The sequence below is a fragment of the Venturia canescens genome, chromosome 5 (assembly GCF_019457755.1).
Source record: "Venturia canescens isolate UGA chromosome 5, ASM1945775v1, whole genome shotgun sequence".
NCBI classification, from domain to species: Eukaryota; Metazoa; Arthropoda; class Insecta; order Hymenoptera; family Ichneumonidae; genus Venturia; species Venturia canescens.
Window position 1 is genome coordinate 11,415,378 of NC_057425.1, and position 27,078 is coordinate 11,442,455.

Sequence of the window (27,078 nt, forward strand, 5' to 3'; positions counted from 1 at the left end):
GTTGTACATCCGCGTCGCTTCGAGCTTTTATCGCTATTCTTCAACGCGGGAAGTTTGAATCATAAAGATACTTCGATTCGTATACATAGAGAAAATAATCATCTTATCAATCGTTTACATTATTAGTTAAAAGGAGCCGGAAATACATTTTTTTGATGGCTTGGACTGCTTGACAATTAATGTCAGATTGGGATTATCCCCTTTTTGCTTTTACTGTACAGCGTTTTTCACAATTACGGTATATATATTCAATTGATTGTTTGTGAAAGTATGAAATATTTTTTTTTTTATACGAAGTCGATTCAAACTTTTTTGAACAAATTTCGAATACTTGCTGAATAAAATAAAATGTATCATTTTTTCAATTGTCGTAATTTTGCATGATTTTCGTAAAATTTTGATGAAATTCAGTTTTATATTAATACAGCTGATATACGATAAATAATAAAGCACATGTATGATAACATTATCGCAAAATAATTCATTTTCGCAAAGAATTGTCCAATTTTAATATTTTGTCCAACTAGACGGTTTCGACGATCCCAGCGACGCTTGGCGGATGAAAGAGGTACGTAAGATTGGAGGTTAGTGCTCTCGCGTATGCTGTATAAGCATATTAAATGATTCGATATTTTTCGTAAATTCGTTGCGTTTGGATATAAAAATGATTATTGAACCTTACAATTTTTAAGGGTAGTGGAGCAAATTCAATTGCTTCACAAATCAAAAATACTGTTTCACGTAAAAGTGCGAGTGTTTGAAAATACATAGACTATTTACTAACTATAACTCTGTCTTCATTCCAGTGTTCGTTTATACAAAAATAAAATAAATATTCGAACTGTTACTTATTTTGATGAAAGAAGTCGAAAGCAAGAACCAAACCCGGGTGCTGCCATTGAGCATTTATAACTTTTGTTAAGAGAGATAAGACAATAATCAACAAACATGGCATCGACGAGAGAAAGACGATCGAATGCCGGTAACAAAATGGCAAAATTATTGAACGAAGAAGAAGAAGATGACTTTTACAAAACTACGTATGGAGGCTTCGAAGAAGTTGAACAGGACAATGATTATTTGTGAGTTTCCATGGTCTGGAATAATACTATACCGCAGGGAATTTTTATGTCAAACCATTAATTCCATTCGAATATAAACAGGGAAGAGGATGAGGGTGAAGACGAAGTTGATTCCGACTTCAGTATTGATGAAAATGATGAACCGATTTCTGATCCTGAAGCAGAAGGCCCTAAAAAGAAGCGTAGGCTTGTTACAAAAGCTTACAAAGAACCCGCCAAAGTCTCAACCGCTCAACCTCAAGCAGCACCTAAGGAAAAAAAGCCAAAACTGCCTAAACAAAATCGGTTTATGCTAGATAGTACAGGTAACAATGACTGTTGAATATTTCAACATCGCTCGTGGTTAAGAGAGTTATTCCAATACACTGAACCAATACAAGAACAATTCAATTGACTTGGTTTGTTAGCTTTATCTAACAATGGATTTCCTGCCTCAGTCAAAAGAATAAAGAAACGTTGCTGTTTTCTATGATTTGAATAATTTAATTTAAAAATTTTTTTGCTCATAAAATGTCTTCCCACACTAACTCCTTATCGTGTTTCTTTTCTCATTCAATATTGATTTGGAACTGATCTTCATTCTTGTAACTTAAAAATTGACTGAATCCTTTTTGAGAATCCTGTGAGTGTTAATTTTTTTTTTCAACTTGATTTTCATTGAATTTTCAGAAAGGAAATCAATTCGTCGTTCAACTGCTGCAAAATCGGCAGCCACAAGAAAACGATTGCGAGAAAGGAATGAGGATCAAAGAAAGAAACCAAAAATAGTGAGGCACGACACGTGGAAACCGACTCAGGAAGAATTGTTGGAAGAAGCGTTGCTCACCGAGGAATTGAACATCAAATCTTTAGGTACAGAGATTAACGAGAACTTCATTTTAAGCTCGTTAAAATCTTACACTTCAACGATCTGTGTATTATTACAGAAAAATATCAGAAATTGGAAAATGAAAAGAAAAATACCAGAGCTGTTAGGAAAACCCATTCGGAGCCAATGATTCGTTATCAATCATTGGCAATGCCGGTCATGGTTCTTGCGGATAAATCAAAAGCGAAAGAAAATACTCGAATGAGCATTCCGACCGTCGAAGCGCAAACTCTGCCAGTTGCAGAAGAAAAATCGTCTGAACAGACTGCAGAAACGTAAGAAATGACAAATTCGAATGCAACGTTACTTCAAGCATTCTTTAACAGAAATGTTGATAAGAAAATAATTTTTTTAATAAAATAGAGTCGAAATGATGTGATATTTAATCCTTGATAACAATTTTTTGCATAACTCCAGGGATCCGAAAGTAAACAACGAAAAACTCGGCGAACCATCTGAAATCGAAGTTTCCGAAGAACCAAGTTCAAAATCGACAACCGAAACGTCAAATGTGAAAGAAGTGAAACTAGAAGCCGACGATACAGGAATGTTCTACGAAAGAACGTTCGTAACTTTTGAGACTGAAAAATTGTTCCTCGAGGCTATGAAGAAAAGTCCAGCACCAAGACCCACATTGCCTTCTCTGTGTGCGATTACAAGGTAAAAAGACAGAAATGTTCGTAAACTTCTGCGTTTTCTCTATAAATTCTTTGATAAGTTGATAGTAACGTGAAAAACCGATTTTCCAGACTACCAGCAAAATATCTTGATCCCATGACACAACTGCCATACAAGAACGTTCAAACGTTTCGCTTAATAAGAGAAGCGTATTATCAACAGCTCGAAGCTCGCAACGATTTGAGTGACACGAGCCTGAGTCCCGAATTATTGAGATGGTTGGAATGGCGACAGAAAAATAATTCGAGCGGTGTTCCATTAAGGAATACCGTTCGTCTGGAGCCTGCGTCGATATTCTCGAACTCGTAGCTGCTTCTCGCAGATAGTTTAACAAACTACGCAATTACTTTCGTGCCCACGAATATTCGTTCCTGAATTGGGGATCACGGATTATTTAACTCTCGAAATTATATTTTCCGACTCCTTCCACACGAATTCAGTACGGAATAAAACGGGAGTGATAGTGAAAAAACGAACAGAATACAACATTTCCAACGTGCGAATTGTAAATAACGATAATATAACGAGTGCCAATCTAACTGGACAACACAAATCAAGAGCAAATGTACTATTTTGTACAATTCACGTTTCCATTATTCAGGGCTTTCATTGCAAAGGTCAGAGATGTACAAATTGAAGAATATCACGTTGTCTCTGTGAGATATACGAGACGAGAAATGAATAACAATAAATTCGAAAATCATTTTAAAAGATTGTTGAACAAAACTCATTCACAACGGCAGTAACATGAGAGCGAAGACATTGTAACGGGGTTCCAATCAATAAGAAAATACTTCGTGATGTATATATTTTTGTTTTTGTCGTTTTTTTTTTCATCGTTATTCGTATGTTTTTTACGTCCTCTCTTAAATTTATAATCATTCCTTGTAATTTAATGTCGCTTAGAAATAAAGTAAAAACTGTGTGGTGTTATTTTCATCGTTCTAGTTATAACCGCAATATTGTTCTTATATTTCATTCGTTTTCTTTGTTATTCCTTAAGAATCCTTAAACTCTGACAGAATTATGTTCTACGTATACGGGCGAGGTTTCGGGAGGCAGGCAATAGGGCTGAAAAATATAAGAACGTAGGAAAATCTTATCTCGCGTTTGCAAATATCGCCTATTTCGTTATTCTTTCATTTTCGTTCCCTCAATATTTTATTTCGAATGAACAAATAATGCGATCAAATGATAAATATGCCTCAATTTTTTTTTCAGTTTTTTTTTTTGATTTCATTCACCAAGATCGAAATTTTTGTAGAAAACAATCGATTCTATAACGAGTTTTTAGCTAAAAAGAAAAACTTCTTATCGTATATATTATTTATAAAAAAGAATGAGTGAACGAAAGAGATAAAATAGAAAATGATGGGAAACAATGCGTAGCAGAACGCGATTTTACTCATTTTCAGCTCTGCATCAAAGTCTCATTTTTAGTCAATTAATTTCATTTGTTCCATTCATTTTTTTTAGTATCTCCCTAAAGCAATTTTTATCAATACACGAGTTAGGACACGAATTTTCAATTCTTCGAACTCTCACAATTATTGGTTTTTTTTGTATTTTCTTTTCAAGTTTTTGGTGCACAGAAGCAGCTTAAATATTGTTTTTTTTTTCTTGAATTTACAATGCTTTTAAAAGAATCCATTAAATTTTATTTCTACTTAGGTGGTTTTCTTCTCTTTCTCCTTCCATCTCCTCTTTCTCTTTGTAAATCTTTCCTCGTGGCTTTCCTCTCTTTACTCCGGGCTTTTCTCACCTCAGTTCTCGATCTACAAAACAGAGGATCGCGTCGCACTTTCTTCTCACCTTTTAGCAATCGCTTCGGTTTTCATCATGCCCCTTAAGATGCAGAACAGTCAAGCACAAACTATCTCGCATGCATACATTCTCACACGCAAACACGCATTCGCGAGAGTGATCGTTTAACAAACGCAGAAAATGTTTTTTTTCTTTTCTTTTCAGCATCATATATTCGTAACGTAATGAAAAAATAACTGTAATATCGCTCGGTTAGATCTTTACCATCCGCAAGAATCATTAAAATTAATGGACTATTTTAAATATACTTTATTTCCTTTCGTTTATTTTATTCTCTCTCTCTCTCTCTCTCTCTTTTCTTTCTTCTTCGTTACTCCCTCGGTCAGACGGAACAAATTTAGTCAAAACTGAAAAATCTCGAGATCCTGCGATCCTCAAGAAGCTCGGAGGAAGCGGATGAATTTTTCTGTCTCGAGAATATCGAAAAATCAAAATGATTTCCTCAGTTCCGTCATTACTGCTTTGTTCTCCATTATTTTTTTCTCCATCAATTATTTATTTTTCTTCATTTTTTACTAGCTCACAATAGTGAAAAAATCTTATTTTGCGTATAGAAAAAAAAAGTAAACGGAACTGAACCATAATTTTACAATCATTTTAAAATAATAATAATAATAATAAACAGAAGTATAGTTGAAGCGCGTACTTAGCAGGAGCGTTCGTCGTCATCGTCGTCTTGGTCGGGCGGTGCCTGCAGAGCGATAACGAAGTGAACCCTAAACTTTATAAGTAGTTGGTATTACAATAACTACGTGATACCGGCGACAAGACAGACGCAGTGGGCAAACGAGACGATGCTTCGTTCCCTATTCTTCCAGTTTAGTGTATTTTTTCTCTTAATCGGACACTTTTTCCTGTTCCTTCCATCCTCGAATCATTTTTTTTCTTCCTCTCCCGATATTCGTTTGTTATGTTTAAGATTTTGTAGATATTAGTGTGTAATTTTTTCCCCTAATTTTTCCCATGAACGAGCGCGTGCAACTATAATTCACAATCACCGTTTGTTTAATTCTTCATTAAATATTATTATTATTTTAAATCGCAATGTGGTTTTGTCGTGTTTATTCCAGTTTTCATTCGTCATACGAATACGCGGTGCGGCTCTTCTCAGCGTTATGCTTCTTTTCTCACACTATTAATGCTTAGAAGAAATGTTAATAATCATAATATTATGTATTACAAAGAAGCGGTAATACAACATTCAATTATCGTAACATAATTAATATACGCGTGTGTCAACGTGTTTGTGTAATGTTTCTCGTTCCCTTTCTTCAACTATGTTTTTTTCCATTTTGTTTGTTTTTTTTCGTATTTTACTTGGATCCCGTGTGTAAATTGTGTTTTTCTTCAATGTGTTCGCTGTGTGAGAATTGCGTTCGATGGTATATGACATATGTATATATACAAATTGCTTGTTGTTTCCTTTTTTATATATACATACTCATATATTTTTTTCATTTTTTGTATCTTTCATTTTTTCTGCCTATTTAATGACAGGGAAGAGACAAAGAGAAAGAGAGAGGGAGGGAGAGAGAATAGAAGGTAAGTGGGGATGGGCAGACCGGAAGAGGCAAGCGAGACAGAGAGCAAGTTCGAAGAAATTCGATTAGCACTGCTGTTGATGACAACATCGAAAATATTGGGAAACAAATCGATCGTGTTGCGGCTTTTCTCTCCCCCTCCCTTTTTCTTCGTTTCAATTATTAGGTGTGTGTCCTTTAAGCGAAAACCTTTTTTGCGACGACTTTGACAGCCGAATGTTTAATTTTCTTTCGAGGATGGATTTTTTCTTGATTTTCGTTAGATATGCCATTTGCGATGGGTATCGCGTTGAAATTCCAGTCAATCGGAAAAAATGCGGCGTTGCTTGATTCCCTGGTAGTTATTCTGCTTTTCAGCTCGCACAGATCGTCCGCATGATCTTTTCTGCCGCTCCAGTAGCCAAAAAGATTTCGTTCTTCGTGGATTTCATTCTCGTTGTTTCAGAGTCAATTCTCGTCGCTTTCGCCGTCATTGTCGTCATTTCAGCCTCACCCTTTCCCATCCTTTTCTGTTCATCAAGTGCTGACGAGAAGAAAAGCCCCTTCTCCCATCTCACACATAGTCTTAGCCTCGTGCCTCAATGCACCTGACGTTTCTATTCACCAACCACCACTTTCTTCCTCCTTTCTTCGTTCCCTCATCCTCCCTCCCTCCTATTACTGCTGCTGCTGTTCCTGTAAGAAATTGACAAGATTGTTTTTTGTTTTTTTTTTTTCGTTCAAGAGGTTTCTCGAAGCTATTCAGTGTTTCCGAGCTTTCAGACAACAAAAGAAAATAAATTTTCAAACATGTGTAAGAAACTTAATAATTAGCAATGAAGATACATAAGAAACGTCGAAATATTCGATATTTTATAGTTATTAGGCTTCATTTTTTTTCAAAATAGTTGTATGGTCCAATTTTTGTAATATTTTATCTCCAAGATCTCGGATTTGTTGTTTAATATTGATGCAATTTAAATATTTTGTATTCTTAAAATTATTCTAACATCATTCATTCGATCAATCATGACATTTCCAATATTTCGATAGCTGAATTTTTTCATATTGTTTTTTTTTTTTTTTTTTTTTTAATGAAAAAGAACAAACAACGTTAAAACTGTTGGAAAAGAGAGATAATTTTTGTCTCAGAATACCGAGAACTCTGAAGCATTATTTATATATTTGAGAATAAAAATTGGTGACCTTCGCCGAATGACGCGTTAGAGAGCGAAATGCTTGTGCAATACTGTACTGCATATCGATCTAAGGTCACCAAAAAAAAGCGAAATGTGTTATACTCGCATTCCCATTAACTTTTGTTGCGAATGACTGATTGACTGACACGAATTCGTAATGTGGAAATGAGCTCGAGTTCTCGATGCAATGAAACTCCTTTACGAACGATAAGCCAAACGCGGCATTCACGAATTTATCGACTTTGTTCAAATACGAAAGATTATTTATCCAGATACGGATCGGAAAGGCGAGAAGTGTTTGTTACTCACATGACAAACAGCGTGGCGAGTCACTGGCAACATTGCTTACGCATACCATCCGAGTTCATTGTTGGTTTAACGTTGATGGGTTCTACGTTTTGTGGCCGGATCGTATCACCTTCCGGTGGGTCTCGCATCTGTTTCTGCGATACGATTCTGTAGATTTCTGTCAAAATAAGTAAACAATGTAAAGAACATTGTCTCACCAATAAAAATCACGATCCCATTTTATCAATCGACTAAGTTTACAGGGGGCCTTTTCTGATGGGAAATGACAATGAAAATTTTTAATTCAGGTTGACTCTGGACCAGCCGACGATCTTGGTTCATTCAGTATGTTTTTTCTATTTACATATTAAGACTCCGTTGAAAATCGTTGGCGTTGAAATAATTTTAGTTGAATCGTACTTTTGCTTTGAATATGTAAAAAAATGCGAGTAAAACAAGAAAATGAACTTTTAATAGAAAGAAATATAATGAAAGCGGGAGTATTTACCCGTTAAGATATTTTGAAAGGCTGTCTCAACGTTGGTCGAATCGAGGGCAGACGTCTCAATAAAAGAGAGCATGTTCGTCTCAGCAAAGGTCTTTGCCTCGTCTGTTGGAACTGCTCGGAGATGCCTAAGATCGGATTTGTTTCCGACGAGCATAATCACGATGTTCTGATCAGCGTGGTCCCGTAATTCCCTGAGCCATCTCTCGACGTTCTCGTACGTCAGATGTTTCGCTATGTCGTAAACTAGCAACGCTCCAACAGCACCGCGATAATATCTGTCGAAATAAAAATTCATTTTTTTCAAAATTGCTCCATTATGACAGAGGATGCAATATTTATAATTCAGACCAATCAAATCCTATCGAATTCGAATATTCTCTTTTTTGTGACATTATTGTTTAACTAGTTTTACTTCACAAAAGATTCTATAAATTTCAAATCTACGTTGCTTGAAAGATTTTGATTTTCTTGTTGAAGACAAAATAAGATTCTTACGCAGAGGTGATTGCTCGATAACGTTCCTGTCCTGCGGTGTCCCATATTTGAGCCTTGATGGTTTTCCCATCTACTTGTATACTGCGTGTGGCAAATTCAACCCCGATTGTAGACTTCGACTCAAGATTGAACTCGTTACGTGTGAATCTAGAGAGCAAATTACTCTTGCCCACACCGGAGTCACCGATGAGAACAACTGGAATGAAAAATAAAAAAAGAATAACCAAAAGAACAGGTAAATGATTTCAGTTGATACTGTTTCCCATAATTATTAGTTGTCATGAAAGATCAGCCATGAGACTCGTCATTCAATGGAATTCAGTTCGGGGTAAAAATAATGATATATTATCTCGATTGCTCAGGCAATTTTCTCCAGCACGCATTGTATTTGAGTTACAACACTTAATTTGATTGCTCCGACGATGCTCTGTACCACTCAGATACTCAAATAAGACTATCGATGAGCACCAATTGAACTGTCACTTGGAATTTCAAGCAAGGTTGATGTTCCAAACTCTCTATTACTCAAGCTCCGCCTACACACGAATGCCAATCTTTGAGATAATTTTTTCAATTTGTAACACTTTGAAAAAATAGCCAATTTAGAAGAGGCAACGCAATAACTTTTATACCATCTATTTCAATTGTTAATTAATATCATTCAAAATAACAATGAATTTGTACAGAATTATTTTTAATACTTTTCTATTATAATTTTCAATTAAATTATAGTTAGTGATAAAATCAAGACATTGGATAATAAACTAATTTTTCACTCTGCAATAAGTTAAAAATCACTGGATTCAATTATATTTATCTCATATCAATACAAATTTTAGCAGTCTTGTTTTAATTCAATTAAAATGATTAAAATGATCGAAATTATGGAGCTGGGACAAGGGATTAAAAGGGGAATGGTATTGCATAATTAATCATTTAAGATCAAGCTTATCGTAACCCCAAATCGTTAAGCAAAATTCAAATGAATGAAATGGTTTATGTTTTTAATTGTCAAAAATTGTTACACAGTTTTGAGACTGAAAGTAGTTTTCTTTTCTCTTTGCAAATGTGTAGAAATTTTGAATCCTTTTGAACGAAAAAAAAAATCTTTTTAATGATTCAAAGTTTCATTATGAGAAAAGAGCTCGAAATTTCAAAGGATAAAGAATGAATTCGAGATTTTCTGATGATGTTAATCAATCAGGTGAATTTCGCGTCGTATGGGTCAAAGCCACCTACATTTTGCCACGCGTCTGCATCACGGCAGTTCAAAATCGAATATTCGTGGCAATTATTTAAGGGAAAAAGGTTACCAAAAACAGAAAAATCTGTAATTTGAGATTCGTTGATATACGCGTGGGTGGCTGATATCATCGTGGTTCACAGTCGACGTCATCGTTGTACAGTCATCGTATGTCAGCTGGTACATGTGGAAAACGGAAGAAAAAGAGATTTCGACACGTACGGGTCTCGACCATAAAAACAAGTTTTTTTTTTATTTCGACGCGTCACCTGAACACATGTGTCACAATCTGACCGCTCGAAAAAGAAAAAAAAAACAAAACAAAACGCAAAGATATTGCAAATCATGATTATCGAGAAAAGGACAGTTAAATTTTGTTTTCGACGAAAATGAATGTTTTCTCCATCTTCGTTTCTTCCTCTCGAGTTTTTGTTTCATGATACCGAAAGTGAAAAAATTGTACATCTCGTCACAACGAACGAAAATAATGAAGCGCATTTTCGACGTAACAGTCCCGAATATATATGTTAAAAAAAAAAAAAGACGAATTAAAACTCGTGACGTTCAATGTCAATGATTCTTTTTTTTTCTTTTTCATAGTAATGCGTTGAGAAGCAAACAAACGAGAAAAGTTACAAATTCGTAGTAAGTTTGTGGGTATTTTGTGGTCTTCACCGTTGACCACGAATGCGACCGGAAGAACGAGAGGCGTTAGTGTGCAAAGAAAAAAAAAGCAGCAGAGAAAAAGAAAGAAAATCCCCTCTGAGAGTGGGTGTCTCCGACGATTTTTCGATGTTTGGTGGTATGGCCCAAGAATTATGGAAACCCAACGTACAATTACATTGATATATATATATGTATACGATAAAAGGTTGCGCCAGTGTGTTTATGTATGTGTCACGTATGTAAGATGATTTTGCGCCATTACGGTATTGTTGTAGAAAAAAATGAGACAAATGGAAGAAAATAATTGAAAAAATGTACCTTTAAATAAATAATCGTATTCGTCGTCTCGAGTGCCCATCTCGTCAACGATGAAGCCCGAAAAATCTTCTCCGCGGCTTTTGTGGTACGGAGGGACTTGATGTATGTCCCCGGGTAGTAGTGCGAGTAGGAAAGAAAGGGATACAAGGAAATTTGTATGGATGTGATGTGTAAGTATGGAAGTGTGTGTTTAGTGTGAGAGAGATCACTGTATTTATATACAAGGAGTAACTGGTTGGATTTTTCCGTAAGAGCGAGACAGATTACGTTTCGGGGACGTCCTCTCACAGTTTTGATATAACGTCCGTTATTTCGCTGACATCGACGAATAAAAACGTAATTCTCTGTCTTTCTCGCTCTATCGCTTTTTCTTTCTCTTTCTCGTTGTCAGGTGGCTCGCGTATTAAACCTCCGTTGACAACACGGGGACGCACTTTGGCATCCAAATCACAAAGGCCCGTCAATAACGAACTAAGCAAAAAAATATATAAACCCCCCCCGAAAACTGATCACTTCAATTGCAACGAAACCGCGGGGTAACAGAGGCCTTTGCGGGACGTAACAACGATATTACGGAGACAACCAACGAACAGCCGATCAGATATAATATTTTTCTTTTTTTTGCTTTTAATTTAACTGTACAATATGGCCTCCTTTCTACGCCCCTCTAAAAGACTCACGCAGTTTCTCGTTGGGGGGCGCACGCGCCCCCGGGTACGATCCTAGTTCGCCCATGTTCCACCAATGCGCCACTCCGCGCACATGCGCAATGATCTTTTGTCTGTCAAACTTTTTTTTCATGACCCCGTACTGCCCCGTACTTTGACAGCTTCAGCGAATGATATGTTTGTTTTGGGATTATATCGTTTTTGCATTGATTATTTAAATTGCTATATCATTCGGCTAGCTCTTGCTCGATTTGTAATCATGAAATTTCGATGCAGAAGATTGTTACGTGGAAATACCGGAGAACTTATTCTATATAGAATGCAGCGATTAACAATTATATTTTCGTTTAAATTTTAGCTAATAGGATTATGCATTTTTTAATTCGATTTCGATTTATTGGTGTTGAAAAAGTATTATTTAGACATTTTCGTACACTTTTTGTTTACGTTTCGGGGCTTATGTGTTTAGAATACTGAATGTTATTCAGAAAAATAGTTTTTGAACGTTCGTGCTCTGCTCGGTTCCGTCGAGCTTCTAAATTTTTTTGCTTGATGGCGCAACAATGCAGTTTCAAGATCTGGTTCAATGTTTATTATTTGAGATTTTTGGTTCGAGCTTCGAATGACTCGATCAGCTGTCTGGCGAAATAAAAGTTCGGCTTATAACAGACTTTCTCGAGTAAACGAAATATTATTTCAAGAAAAAGGCGAGAAGTGGAAACGTGGAGCTCAATAAAAAGTGTTCGTGACAAATCAAAGATAAGCAGAATTTTACACGAACGAATTGCACGAGTTTTCTGATCAAACAAAATAACGAGAGTGAAAAAGAACAAAAGGCGAAAATATGGAGAATGATTTTAGGGTGGTCGTCAAGTGGAGTGGAAAAGAATATGAGATCAGCGATATTCTTGAGAGTGATACCGTCTATGATCTCAAGGAACGGATTTATAAGGAAACCGGCGTTCGTCCTGAACGACAAAAACTTCTGAATCTCAAACTGAAAGGTTAGAAAATGTTTTCCAATTGATAACAATTTTTATTGCATTTTATATGAAATTAACGATAATACAGTTAAACCTGGTTTTTAAGGTTTTATCAAAAAGTGCACTATTAGACAAACGTTGACTTCCGAAACGTATTCTAGAAACGTTCATTTTCGTTTGAACTATTTGAAAATACATGACCAACGTTTTCGTTGTCAAAAAACTCTTAGTGTTGACCTAAGGTCTAGAGTACTTTGAAAATATATCTGAGATTAAAATGAATGATGAATTTTCCAAATTAGATCATGATCACACTGTTCTATCTGATTGTAGATAAGAGGTACACACACATTTCTTGAAGTTATACAAATCATCATTTCCAATTTAGCAATAGTTTAAAGATCCTGAATAGACAAGTGTGCGCAGCCTTAATTAACAATTCAGAAAATGTATATTTAAAAGATCAAGCTTACCATTCCTATAATAAAAATTTTTGATTACTTTTTACCACAAACTTAGTATCAAATAGAGGTCAAAAGTTTATAGATTTTGATTGTGGATTACATGTCTATTTACATTCATGAATCAATCTGTACCGTACCAAAGGAAATGCATTGCCTCATGTTTTATTACAAAATTCTCAATGGAAGTTGAAATCTCCAAAATTTCAATCAAACCTCCCATGATAATGCTTCAAAATATTATTTCTGTTGTTAATCCATTTGATCCAATTGTTCAGTGATCTTTTATGTTTTTAAATGATAAGCATCTATTTTCTCAAACAAATATATAATTACAAACTCAAATTTTTCTTTATTGTTGTAAGGGAAAATGAAAATTGTTACTTCATCACCAATAGACTCAGAAACGCCATTTGGTTTATCGATTCCTGTATGAATGTAAACAAATTATTTCCTGCTGTAGGAAAAGCGGCGACGGACGATGACACAATTGGAAAACTGAGTGTAAAGTCAGGATTCAAGTTGATGTTGATGGGATCGCGAGAAGAGGACATAGCCGAAGCGAGTCAAGCACCAGAAAACATGCCAGATGTGGTCAATGATCTGGACATAGAAGAGGAAGAGGTGGAGATTGAAAAAGCTGAAATATATTTATCAAAGATTGAGAGGCGTATACGAGATTACAAAATCGAAGAATTGAATCCACTGAGAGAAAATAAAAAGCTTTTGGTGTTGGACATTGATTATACGCTGTTTGATCATAGATCGGTGGCTTCGAGCGGTGCTGAGCTGATGCGACCATATTTGCACGAGTTTCTGACACGTGCTTACGTCAATTACGATATAGTTGTGTGGTCGGCGACTAATATGAAATGGATAAATGAAAAGATGAAATTGCTTGGTGTTTCGAGACATCCGGACTACAAAATAGCATTTCATCTTGATTCATTGGCAATGATATCAGTCCGCACACCCAAATACGGTGTTGTGAATGTGAAGCCTCTTGGTATTATTTGGGGAAGATACAAACAATTCAGTCCAAAAAATACGATTATGTTTGACGACATAAGAAGGAATTTCATCATGAATCCACAGTCCGGTCTAAAAATAAGACCATTCAGGGAAGCTCATTTGAATCGTGACACCGACAAAGAATTGCTCAAACTTTCTGACTACCTCGAGCTCATTGCCAAAGTCGATGATTTTCAAACGTTAAATCACCGCAAGTGGGAAGATTATAGAAGTAAAAAACATCGTCGTGATGGCAGAAGTGAAAGAGATGGCAATCAGAATATATAGTTAACAAGAGCTGAATGCAATTTTTTACTTTTATGGAGAAACACACGGCTATGAAAATCCACGTGTACGGTAAAACGCGACTGTCATCAAAACGCCAAGAAAGCTCATCCAATTGCAGCAGAGAAAAAGATAACAAAAGGATACAAGAACAAAATAGTCGTCGGTGATCCAATTTTTTGTGAAACTTAGCGACCAACGATAGATCAAATTTTTCTACCTTCGAAGATGAAAACGAATGGAAGGGGGTTCTCAAATGCACGAATGTGCATTGTTAACTTCTATGTTTCTTCTTTCTTCCTCGCCTCTGAGAAATGAGGAGTGAAAATGAACAGTTTACGCACTTAGCGTTTTACATCTTCATTGTCGGATAATGCAACATTTTTAAAATTCTTCTGTTGCCTCCGTTGCCCGAAGCCTGGCATAAAAACTTTTTCTACATTCAATTCCGTGATTTCATATACAACCAGAAAATATCGATTTTTGTCCAAATTGCAAAAAGATCAGAAAAGGAAGAAATACTTTGGACGGTGTGGAAGAGAGAGAGATATAACAATGAATGAGTTTGCAGTAGGTTTTCACGCGACCTCGCTCAATCGAGCCTTCGCACGACTGTGATTAGAAATAACTGGCAAAATGTTCGTAATAAAGTCATTTGAAATCGCGGTTCCAATGTTTTTTATTGAGCATCCTGATTCATTCCTGAGGACATTTATTCCCTGGAAAAAAGTCCATGCGGATAATCATCTTGAAACATCCTCTATTGGTTATGCAATACGAAAACGGTGATAGGTGTATACAAAAAAATGATCTGCAAAAAAGAATCACAAAAGGTAATTTAGATATCGCAGAAAAAGTCCATTTTGAACTTCTTTGGAGTCATCCGCATTGCTTTGGACAGAATTCCAGATGCGGCTGAATTTTGAGATATTTTCGGAACTCGTTATTTCGATAAGAAATTAAATGAATGCGCAAATATAAATTTTTCATTTTTAATGTTTTATTTCATCAATAAACGTGTATCTAGTCATCAACATTGATTCCAAGAAATTGTTTACTTGAAAGATCTTAACTCGAATATCGCCCCTAATCAATGCCAAAGCACCTATAATGAAGCAACTAGAAAAAATTATTGAAATGTCGGAGCTCGTAGCAATCCTGCGTGCTGCCTATTTCATGGGCGTGGTAATAAAACTCCATAGTTTTTAGTTTTTACTATTTTGAATCATTATCGTTATGCCTTATCCACATAGAAAGATGAAATTTTCAGATATGGAAGATAATTGAAATAAAAAATGGATTCCCTTGGAGATTTTAATCGGAAATTCGCACCAGCCGAAGGAAGCAATTATCAACTACGTGAATCCTGACGACTGTAAATTAGCGAAAGACCATGGTTAGGAAATTTTAAATCCTGAAAAAGACTGGAGTTTAGTGCAATCGCGTTAGGAAATTTTGGAGTCCTGAAAAGGACTGTAGATTAGTGTAAGAGACCACGTTAGAGAATTTTGCAGTCCTGAAAAGGACTGTAGATTAGTGTAAGTGACCACGTTAGAGAATTTTGGAGTCCTGAAAAGGACTGCAGATTAGTGACAGACTACGTTAGTTAGTCCTGAGAAGGACTGTACATTTGTAACAGACTACGTTAGTTAGTCCCGAGAAGGACTGTACATTTGTAACAGACTACGTTAATTAGTCCTGAAAAGGACTGTACATTTGTAACAGACTACGTTAATTAGTCCTGAAAAGGACTGTAGATTTGTGACATACTACGTTAGTTAGTCCTGAAAAGGACTGTAGATTTGTAACAGACTACGTTAATTAGTCCTGAAAAGGACTGTAAATTTGTGAACGACTACGTTAGTTAGTCCTGAAAAGGACTGGAAAAGATGCTCTCGTAACTCGCTCCGATGAAGGACGACAAAGTACTCAAAGTAGCGCTGCGCGCGCGGGCAGGGGACCGCTCTTTATGCCCAGGCCCAGCTATAAAGTGGCGGTGAAGTCTGATTCGCCAGTGGTCGCGTGGTGGGGGCGCGAAGCTGAGGTGAAGCCTGACTGGCCGGTGATCGCGTGGTGGGGGACGTGAAGCGGCAGTGGTGCCCTGGTGCCTGATTGGTGCGCATATGCTAATGTGCTGATTTTCTTATTCTCACCCTGTCTCATCACTCTCATCACCGAAAAATAGCTTTCGGACGATTGTTATCTTACGGATAACTAATAATATTAGCAGACATTCATATATTTGGTCTGTTCGCAAGTTGGTCGTGATATCGCAACTCACGAAAGTGCAGAATAGTGCAAAACTTCTCAGCAAGCGCGAACAGACCTATTGAGATAACTTTTTGGTACTTTTTTGATAATCGCTATTAGAGCAAGTTCGTTAAATATCGTAGAACAACGCGCGCGCAACATTGCAGTAGCCAATTGGACGCCAAACGTGGAGACGTGGATACGCTCTCCGCGCTGTTGCCAACTCCACACAATTCATGTCACTCTGCTTCAAAACATTTTTTCGATACTTCGGTCGAGTCGCTTTCGCTATGCACTTTTCACGGCTGAACTGCTCTTTTCGCATCCCCATCACGGAGAAGCACCTTACCACTTTACGATGACGACCGTGGAACTCGCTCACCTTCCACGCTTGAGCACGTAAGTGCAAGCTCTTCTCCGTCCTACTGGGACAATTTTGGCGGAGCGCGTAGCAAAACGTAAACATGAATAAAGTCGAGGCTTCTCTACTTCCATGGTGTTGACACACACAATGCGTTACTGAAAAATTAACAAATATTTTTATCGTAAATCCGTTATGCATTCAATGCGATTTTTGTTTGACTTTTTACTTAAAAAAATCAGCAAGTGATGGATAGCATTGCTTTATTTTTATTCTGCAAGATCGCGTTTATCACAATATAATTATGATCATTATATAATAATGCAGAAATATTCATGGGTATTATAATATTTATTATAAAAAAACTTTTTGTAATCATCCGAAACATATAACGACTTGGTAATTTTTTCGATAACTTTATGCGATCGAATATCAATCTGAAAATAAGTTGAAAGAGAATAATCTTACTGTACATATAATGAGAATCATTACAGATTATCGATGCTTATGGTTTTAATCTACAAATGTTTGTTGGATGTCATCGAACAAACTTTTTACCCAACAAAAATTTGTGACCGACAAACGATTAATAAATCATGTAACGTCACACGAATTATGTTTTTGATTTTTTAAATTGGCAATTTTGATCCAACAATCACCGAAAAGAGCTCAACAAACGATTAACACTCGAAAAAGTCAAATATCCAAAATTATTCGGCCAAGTTCATTTTTACATTTATCAACAAACGGTTTCCTAACTCGTCAGACGCACGAGTAGAAAAATTGATATAAAAAAAATAGCATTGCATATTGTGTATCATGCACTCATCAACATCTCAACATCAAACGATCCCCAGTGGTCGTCGAGAGTACATGCGTACTCGAGAGAGCCTCCACGCGAAGACGTCACGAATGTTTGACCTGTCTCGAGAAATGTGTGGTTGACTTTTTGTAATTTTGTAAGTAAACGGGTTAACGGTGTTTGTTAGTGTTTTCAAAGCAACTGGTCGGAAATAAAATTGGGTGTGCAAGATGGAATTATTCCGTACCGAGACACATTTCATCTTTGTACGTGAAAGACACAATTTATGGTGTGACAGATTCACTGGTGAATTGTCAGCAAAATCAGGTTCGTTTGATTGTTCTTTGTTATTTATTTTTTATTATTCTTCTACATTTTACTGTCATATTTCTTTTCTAACGGATTATGTGCACGAGAAGTAAAACGATAGTGTTTTTCGAAAAATTTGTCACGAATGTCATTGACACAAATTTGATGTTTCACGAGAAAATAGTGGGCGGTTTTTCTCATTTCGTACTTTCGGATCCCCACCATTCTTCGCGTGTGTCAGACACACACATCACGACATTTCATCTTTTGTTCATTATTTACTTTCTAAATACGAGAGACGATAGAGATTGCTGTATATGACACAAGAGCTAATTAACGAAACGGAAGTTCTTTGAAATTATCGATTCGTTCTCATTTTTTTGTATTCGTATTTTAGACTATAAAGATACGACCGTTATTCAATAAAAGCACCTGCATTGTTGTAAGACTTCATGGGTTTTTTTATTGCATCATTTTTTATCTTTTCTTACAACATATTTATCAATAAATTTAGATTTCTCGTACTTCAGATTTGATTTTGAAAATATTGATAAATTTTACTGATACAATCTGAATGATTAACAGCCGTGACATTTATTCAGTGATTCAAATCACTTCAATCCACTGACTTTTATGTTCCAGATAAAAAACAAGACAACTGATAAAAATTTTTTTGCTCGTTGGTTTTTTTTCTTATAAACCTGTTAAGCTTATATATTATGAAAATTGATTATAGAAATATGACCCGATAGGGAAAAGTTACTTAGAAAAAAGTATTTTACATTATTTTATCTCTATATTTTGCTACTGAAAAAATTAACAGATCTTCATAATAATTTTCTCTGTTTGGGAACACAAGTAGATTGACAATTCTGACATTTATATTTTTCAAATATAAAAATATTTTAATTACTCAATCAATCTGTAATTGTCTAAATGTCTAACTTTTTTTAGAAGTGAACTTTTTGCTTCCAAAATAATACTCACATCCTATATTTTATAGAGAAAGAAACAAATTTGTTTCATTCTTATGATGCAAATTATTGAATCATCTCATGTTAATAAAAAATATTGATATTTTTGTGTTTGATTCTGATGATGTTGCGATAGATTGGGAATGGGCCTCTGCAACGAATTTGGAATGCCTTGGTACACTTCACGGTATAATTGGAAAAATCGAGGAGCCGTCAGTAATGGAGCCACGATTGATGTTGATAAAAGAAGTTTCGTCGGTGGGTGAACTGCACGGTGGTCGAACAGTCTATAAAATAAAATCCGTCGCATTCCTCCAAATTGGTTCGGACAATGCAGACCTTGGATTACAGCCTTGCAAAAAACACCAAAGTCTACCAAAAAAAACTTTTCAAACTGGTCTATTTGACGTTCCACAAAAAGCAGGATTTGCCAAAACATGGGGAACTATCAAAAGTGCTGGAAACACTATAAAAAATACTACTCAGCAAGCTGCTGCAATGGCCACGTCTCAGGTTAGATTATAAATTTGATAATATTTAAAATTCAAAAAATTGTTCAGAAATCACATTTGAAATGTTTATATTGTAAAATAGGTGAAATCAACCGTCATCAAAAGAGGTGGTCTAGCAAAGGATAAGGAAAAATTGGAGCGTAGGATACTTGAGGAATTGACAAAAATTTTTACAGAAACGGATTCATTTTTTTTCTGTCAAAATGGCGATATTACGAATAGTTTGCAAAGACAGTGTGCTTATAAAAAGAGTCGTCTTAATCATGGAGATCAAGAGGAGCCCATCTGGAAAAGAATCGACGATCGATTTTTCTGGAACAAACACATGTTGCAGGACATTATTGATTTGAAAGTAATTCTATTGTGAAAAAGTTCGAGAATTCTCAATATTTCTTGTTTGAAATTTATTTCTACTCTCTTCGCTGTAACGCAGACGGAAGCAGCTGACGGTTGGATATTACCGATCATCCAAGGCTTCGTTCAAATTGAGAAGTGTAAAGTCGAAGTTGGCTTCGACGGACAGCCACAGTACGAAATTTTTAATTTGGCTATCATCTCGAGAAGGAGCCGTTTTCGTGCTGGTACCAGGTAATTCTCGAATCAATAATAACCACAAGTTTTGACTCAAAACTGATGTAAATTTGATCGAAAATAAATCTTGTTCTTTCTTCAAGGTACAAACGAAGAGGCGTTGACGAAGATGGAAAGTGTGCCAATTACGTTGAGACCGAACAGTTGGTTTGGTATCACGATCATCAGGTTTCATTCGTGCAAGTCCGTGGTAGTGTTCCAGTGTATTGGTCACAGCCAGGATACAAGTACAAACCCCCACCAAGAATCGATAAAGGTGAAGAAACCATAAGATTGAGAAAAAACTGAAATGGTGTTTTGACAGTATTTGTGAAGAGTTCACTCTCCAAAATTCTCAGGTAATTGATGAATTATTTTGTCCAAACAGATGAAGCGGAGACCCAAGTGGCGTTTGAGAAACATTTTTCTGAAGAAATTGCAACTTACGGTCCGATTTGCATAGTAAATTTGGTGGAGCAGGCTGGCAAAGAGAAAATAATTTGGGACGCTTACAACAATCACTTGATAAACTATAACAATCCTGAAATAACGTACACGACTTTTGATTTTCACGAGTATTGGTGAGGAATTAAGATAATATTTACTAATTATTGTTTTCCTCGAGAATTTATAGTGAAAATGATTCTATTCTGTCAAGCCGTGGAATGCATTTTGAAAATGTATCGATACTCGTAAGCGCTCTCGAAGGAATTCTCAGTGAAATGGGCTATTGTTGGCACGACGAGCAAGGTCCTATATGTATGCAGAAAGGAGTGTTTCGAGTAAATTGCATCGACTGTTTGGATCGCACGAACGTGGTGCAAACGGCGCTTGGAAAAACAGTGATGGAAATGCAATTTTCAAAACTCGGTCTCATTCCTCCCGATGGCACGTTACCCACGAATATTCGACAAACTTTTCAGTTACTTTGGGCCAATAATGGGGACATTATAAGCAAACAATATGCAGGAACGAACGCCCTCAAGGTTCGCAACGGATTACAATTTTCTCACGACTTCTCGTGTTTTAATGAAATTTCTTAAATTCTCTATTTCATTGCTCTGCAGAAATTTAATTTTCTCATCTTTTCTATGCTCTTATTCACCATAAATATGTGAAATTCTTCGTGAACGAGAATGAAAAATATTTTCTCAATAATTTCAGGGCGATTACACGAGGACGGGAGAGAGAAAATTCACGGGCTTAATGAAGGACGGTGTGAATTCGGCGAACAGGTTCGTAATCGTATTGATATAATATTTTGAACGAACCCTCAACTGGATTGGTCATACGATAAATAAGAATTCGATGACCTCATTAGTTATCGGTTCCGTCGAATGCTTTGATAATAATCTATTTGTGTCGTCTCCACGGGAATTCGAGTTATTCCGGGTGCTTGGATCGATGGAATATTCGCCATTGAGCATAGCATGCCTGAGAGCATGTAGGACGTTGGAAATTTTTGTTAAGGCGTGGCACGTTCTCGTGACAATTGAATTTCCTTTTGTTAATGGGGAAATGATATATAAATATAGAAGAACAAGAAATGAGGGAAAACTTGAACCATTTGAAAAGAATGAGCACCCGAACATATTTCACTGACACAAATATTTTTCGGTGGATCGATTTCTCGCTGTTTTTGACATTTTTCTTAAAGAGGAAATAATTGATCCATTAAAATCGTGATCTCCCATTTCATTTTCCCGTAGATATTATCAACAACACTTTTTGGATGACATACGTCAAGCGGCGATAGACATCTCGCTCGGTTGTAAAATCGACGTTGAACACATAAGCGATGATTGGTCAGACTATATTAAAATAATCGATAATTGTTGCCTCGAACTAATTCCCGTTAAACCGCCGAAAATACAACTTCTACTCTCGACACATCCCGAATTTGCCTATGTTATCGCTATGTTTGAAATGGCAAGGTTCGTTAACGAATTCTCGAAGCGTATAAATCTTTAATCCGGGTCGTTTGTTTTAACGTGAAATAATCTGACGAAAGATGCATGGAAATTGATTACTTGCACGTAGAGTGCTAAATTTCGAACACGTACTCGTTCTTTACTCTTTTGTGTATTGCTACAATTTATTTCCCCTGTTTCATTAACTCTCGTGGAGAGGATAATAGCTTGGTTTTTATCGCATCAGCTAAATAATAAAGTTTTTACCGTGTGATCTTTCACGAATTTATCCACGGATTATCATAGCATGAAATATTTTATCTGATGGAAATCTTGAAGAAATTTACAAGTGTAACAACCTTGAAATGCGACTTAATCGAAACTCTGTGCTCTCATTTTTCAGATATTATTTGAATCGTTTCAAGGACGTGTATAGACAAGCCAGCATCGATTTGATGCTTGGCAAACCAGTCAGTGAAGACATGTTCCAAGAACGTACCGAGGAAGAGGACAATGCCGCTACCGCTTTTCATGTCAAATTGTTAATCGAAGATTGCAAAAAATTGTTGATACCCGATCCGGAAATTATTTTGGGCAGTTGGGGTCTCATCGACGCTGATCCTGTGTACGTAAACTTCTGAATCCTTCGACAAAAGCAGATGAAATTATTGCTTTTCAATTTCACACATTTTTCGTCGCTGTGCGTCAAAGCAGCGTGATAACGGCATTAGAATATGATAACTCTCATCGCCATCTTTCCCACAGAACTGGCGATCCGAGTGAGACGGAAATGGACACGATATTGATTTTGACGAGGGACAGCTACTGCGTCGCTGATTACGACGATCAAATTGATAAAGTTACCAATTATCAGAGGGTCTCGTTGAACGATATGGTTATGATCGAATTTGGACAGCCTGAAACTGGCGTTTCCTTATTCAAAAATAAACAACATCATTGCATCAGAATAAACTACAAAATATCTTGCGAATATGGCTACTTTCACATGTTTCGGAGCACGAATTTACGATTCTTCAACAACATGGCTGTTGTGATAAAAACCGAAGAAGAAACGATAGGTAAAGTGATGAAATATTCAAATTTTACGAAGAGACTGTAGAGTTTACTGAAGTTTGGGGCTTGAAAATGGTTTTTTCAACAATGCTGAGGTACATTTTTTATTATCGAACTGTACTGTGTCATTGAAAAGTATTTGCACATCGTAAAATCATGACTCGAATCTCAACAACTGTTTAAATTGTGAGAATCGAATGCAAGAGAAAAACTAAAATATTGATTTTTTACTTTGTCTTATATTCCAGAATCTTTAAAAGCCATCTGCGAAGCTTTCTCCGTAGCTGTGGAAATTGCAGGGTTGCCAAAAATACCAATAGCGATGAACGTTAGTTTGGACAAGAGAACCAGCAAGACAGTGAACGTTAAAGGATCGACGGGTCTTTTGGACATTTCTTCGTTCCCACAATTGACGCGGAACGTTTCGGAAACGCAATTGTTAGCTTTAAAAAGTGCAGGTGAAAGAAAAAAAATTCTAAAAACCAGATTATTTGTTAATTTTTACGAATTTAAATGGAAAAATGGTGCATAAAAACGCTCTATTTTCCATTTGCGCTATAAAAATTGTGCCTTGCTCATAAAAATGAAATTGTCACAGGTACGAAAGCTCTGACCAACATGTCGGAACAGTTCAGCAGGCTAAACAAATTTGGTCACACGATAGCTGGAAAGAAAAGCAGTGATTCGGTGAAAGCTGATTCGAATTTGGAAAAGAAAAAGCCAGTGGACGTTAAAACAGGAGGAAAGCCATTGTTCACAGTGGGCAATCGTGACATCGAGGGGAATAGAAAATCACGGAGTAACAGTGGCAGTAGTACAAGCAGTCACGATTTCAACGAGGTGCATCGGGGCTCGAGCGAGCTGGAAGAATCTTTAATGGCTTCGAACTTGAAACTGGTTGAGACGATCGGCGATTTGGATAATTTCAACAGTTTCATCGACAAAGAACATCCGCAGGATCGTTCCTTCGGAGTTTTGAATTTGCTGCAGCCGAGTGACGCGGACAAAAGTAGTTCAATGGGACAAATCGATCGAGCTGGAGCAACGACTCCAGAAATAACGATCCAAGGTGTCGGCGATTCGATTATTTACGATGAGAGGGAAAAAGCCATACCGCCTTCGAGTTTAAACTTACCGAAAAACATAAGTCATTCGACTGGCGAAGTCGATAATCGTATTCCTGGAAGATTGGGCGAAGATATTCGTGCCCAAGCGGACGACGGTAAATTGCACGACAAAAAACGCTCCAACTCGGAGCAAGACTTGGCCTCGAACATAACGTCGTCCCAGAGCGAATCCGCTCTCAGATCCATCAAAAATAACGTTGCGAGTGTTGCCAGTCCCGTCGCGACGACAGCGAAAGAGATACTTTCACCGTTCTCTAAATTCGCCAAGGGCGTTCAGAGTTTCGGGGCTAATCTCGACCCCAGGAAACTCAAATCGGGTGGACAGGTTGGCATGATGAGAAATCTGTCCGAACACCATTTGGATCAGAGGCAAAAGCTTCAGGAACGGTGGTCTGATTGCAAATCGCATTTGATCGCTTTGTAAGAAATTATTAGAGTTCAGGGGGAAAATTGCCGGAAAATCTTGTCGAAAAGCTTCAAGTTCTAAAACGCCACCTCAAATTTATGGAATTTTGCCTGAAATAACAACTTTCGAGTAGTTCTGTAGCTCCAACAAAAGTTTGCTTTCTCAATCACAAACGTGTTCGCACCCAACGGACATCAGAGTGCGAGGCCTTGAACGACGAAAACTTCGCAGGACAAATTTGCCTCAGTCGACTTCAACGTGTAATTATCGTCTAAGCGAATATCGTAGCTTCGGAAAATTCTAAATATGGCTGTCAAATTTGACAGCTTTGTAAAGTATTGCTATAGAGTATTAGCAGTTTTTTGCGAAAACGGTGTGTGTGCGAATGCGTGTGTGCGTGCATGCGAAAAGTGTAAAGTAAATTTGCATCGAAAAATGCGCCGAGGATGCAGTAACGTGTGGGAAAATTTGAAGAGATATTTCTGTTTGTTTTATTGTCGCCAAGTTTTTTAAGTGAACACACTGAAAAAAATGCAATTCGGAATGAAAAATTCTCTCGATCTCTTTCGTTCGAAAATTTTATTACTTTCAATACGTGACTGTATCGCCGGCGCGTTTTACGAAGCTCGAGCGTCTTAAGCGCACGAAAAAAAGGTTCCGAAAGTCCCGGCGCTTTTTCACATGACATTTTTCTTAGTCTCGAATTTTCCAATTCTCAAATTATTTATTTACAAAGTTCCTGTTTAAAATCTGGCGCGTTATCTGGAGAGATAAAATAGTATGCAACGGAAAATATTCAAAAGTACAATCACGAGTCAATATATTCGGTCGATAAGTTCGATTCGATAAAACCCGTAACGACGTTTGAAAATGCGAGAGGAAAGAAATCCAGCGCAGGTAGTTCGAACGTCGTCGTCTGGAATCTTTTATACGTTTGTTGAAATCAACTTTAGAATTGCGATTTGCGAAGTACGCCCGCTTTTATACACGTCGCTGTTTACAATGTTCAATATGAATTTTTCGAAACATGCAACAAATTTGGCTAACTTTCGTCATCGTTTTATAAATATAATGTTTTACTCGGGTGTTTTGCTCTGAGGGACCACACACACCGACGATCTAATTTTGCGAAAAAATCACGTTCATCTATACATAAAACGAAGAAAAAAAGCCAAAGTTAGTTGAAAAAAGATTTTGAATGTTTAGCGAATCTAGTTCCAACGTTGGTTGGAGGTTAAATCAACACCAAACTATAAGAGACAAGAAAGCATAGACTCGTGTGTACTTATGTGTAAAAAATATTGTATAAGTGTGCCGGTAAAACGCGACATGGATTGTGCTCTCTGAAACAAATCGATACTTTCGATTTTCCGTAACGATTTATCTTCAAGGAATCAATCGTCATAAATTTTGCCGTTTTCGGATGTCCGGGTCTATCGAAACTTATCGATTTGTTCTTGAAAGTGCAGTATAACTCGGAGAATAAACCTTTTAGTCAATTATGTACATAAAATAATTGCCGATAATGTTTTATCGATTTCGCAAACAATTATGCCGACTTGTATTAATTATTCCATTATTTAAAGAGTGGAAAATTCATTACTTGACTCTGGACATGTACAAAATTCGTGATTTATTGATCGAATGTCCAATTATATAGCCACGGGAAATTTCGTGTTTTTTTTCTCGTAAAATGAATTGTTATTTTCATTTGTGCTCCAGTTTTAAAGTATTTTACTGCCGCTCCAAACAACTTTTATTTTCTTTTAATTTTTTATCATGCGTTAATAGAATAGTCGATAAGTGCGAGTCGAAAAGTATTGAACAGTAGTCTGTGATCTTAAATTAGTGAATCAATCGAACTCAAATGTTTAATGACAGAGTATGAACGCTGTGGTTAATCGTTACTCGTTTGAGAACACTCAAAAAGTTAAATAGAAACCACTTCGAAGCTACTCGTTGTAAATAAATACTCAAGTACCGTTAAGTCATTTGTTACTTCACTTCGAACACTGTTTTTTCAAAAAAATGTGATAAGTTTTATGGATGTGTCGGATCAACATTGATAAAAATCCCTCAAATTTTTTACCAGAAATTTCAAGTGAAAAGAAGTCGTCAGTTAATAACTTATTTTTTGATCGTGATGATCAATGGGATTCTTTCATATGGAAATATGGAAACAAGGCAAAATAAACCTTTCGATGAATCACAGCGTTCTGCGACGGTACAGAATTCGATTGATGCTTTTGCACATATTCGCTTGCAAATTAAATATTAATTACAAGTGATTAGTCGTTGTGACAAAAAAAAGAAATGTTAAGAACAAATTGTTGAGTCAAATGTATAAACGCATTTAGATTTAGTAGAGCAACAGAAAAAAGCGTTTTTCTAGTTCGTAGGGGGCTGTAATTCCAGGCACCTCGTTCCCATGTGCAAATGTTTATTGATTCAATGTTAATATATTGAGTTATCATCTTAAGTATCGGTGATAATATAGTACGATATTCGAATGCAAGCACGAAATGCAATAAAAATAGATCGATGAAACAATGCTTGGAATGTTGAATTTTTGCATTTTCTTTTCATCTTTTTCCAGTTTTACCTCGGACAATTGGAATGTTCCTCGCACCCCAATTTTCGAAACTTTCAATCTCATTGTCTGCTAAAAATGATTAATTTCACTTGG

The 27,078-nt window shown here is 36.5% G+C and overlaps 4 protein-coding genes across 6 annotated transcripts; 3 read left to right on the forward strand and 1 right to left on the reverse strand.

Annotated features, from left to right (window-relative positions):
- The first annotated feature begins 441 nt into the window (after positions 1-441).
- On the forward strand, positions 442-3,561 carry YL-1 (Vacuolar protein sorting-associated protein YL-1). 2 transcript variants are annotated; one of them, XM_043419099.1, is made up of 7 exons: positions 442-568; positions 807-1,082; positions 1,164-1,387; positions 1,752-1,934; positions 2,009-2,225; positions 2,368-2,610; positions 2,700-3,561. In XM_043419099.1, exons 2-7 carry the CDS (start codon positions 949-951, stop codon positions 2,935-2,937), a joined length of 1,239 nt encoding a protein of 412 aa, XP_043275034.1. In that variant the 5' UTR covers positions 442-568; positions 807-948; the 3' UTR covers positions 2,938-3,561. The 2 variants fall into 2 exon arrangements, with proteins under 2 accessions (XP_043275034.1, XP_043275032.1); XM_043419097.1 differs by lacking the exon at positions 442-568 and having other exon boundaries at positions 591-1,082.
- Positions 3,420-11,368, reverse strand: Rab11 (RAS oncogene family member Rab11). Its single transcript, XM_043419127.1, has 5 exons — positions 10,690-11,368; positions 8,463-8,658; positions 7,968-8,242; positions 7,481-7,637; positions 3,420-6,668 (listed from the first exon to the last, which is right to left on the reverse strand). Exons 1-4 carry the CDS (start codon positions 10,727-10,729, stop codon positions 7,501-7,503), a joined length of 648 nt encoding a protein of 215 aa, XP_043275062.1. The 5' UTR covers positions 10,730-11,368; the 3' UTR covers positions 3,420-6,668; positions 7,481-7,500.
- Positions 11,369-11,918: 550 nt separating this feature from the next.
- Positions 11,919-14,763, forward strand: Ublcp1 (Ubiquitin-like domain-containing C-terminal domain phosphatase 1). The gene is made up of 2 exons (XM_043419123.1): positions 11,919-12,361; positions 13,265-14,763. Exons 1-2 carry the CDS (start codon positions 12,202-12,204, stop codon positions 14,098-14,100), a joined length of 996 nt encoding a protein of 331 aa, XP_043275058.1. The 5' UTR covers positions 11,919-12,201; the 3' UTR covers positions 14,101-14,763.
- A 2,232-nt stretch (positions 14,764-16,995) lies between these two features.
- On the forward strand, positions 16,996-26,942 carry sp3 (spermathreecae). Of its 2 annotated transcripts, XM_043419047.1 has the most exons (13): positions 17,698-17,837; positions 18,930-19,306; positions 19,388-19,657; positions 19,739-19,893; positions 19,980-20,152; positions 20,264-20,456; positions 20,534-20,861; positions 21,040-21,110; positions 21,585-21,809; positions 22,189-22,410; positions 22,551-22,864; positions 23,108-23,317; positions 23,458-26,942. In XM_043419047.1, exons 1-13 carry the CDS (start codon positions 17,741-17,743, stop codon positions 24,408-24,410), a joined length of 3,588 nt encoding a protein of 1,195 aa, XP_043274982.1. In that variant the 5' UTR covers positions 17,698-17,740; the 3' UTR covers positions 24,411-26,942. The 2 variants fall into 2 exon arrangements, with proteins under 2 accessions (XP_043274983.1, XP_043274982.1); XM_043419048.1 differs by lacking the exon at positions 21,585-21,809 and having other exon boundaries at positions 16,996-17,837.
- Positions 26,943-27,078: the final 136 nt, after the last annotated feature.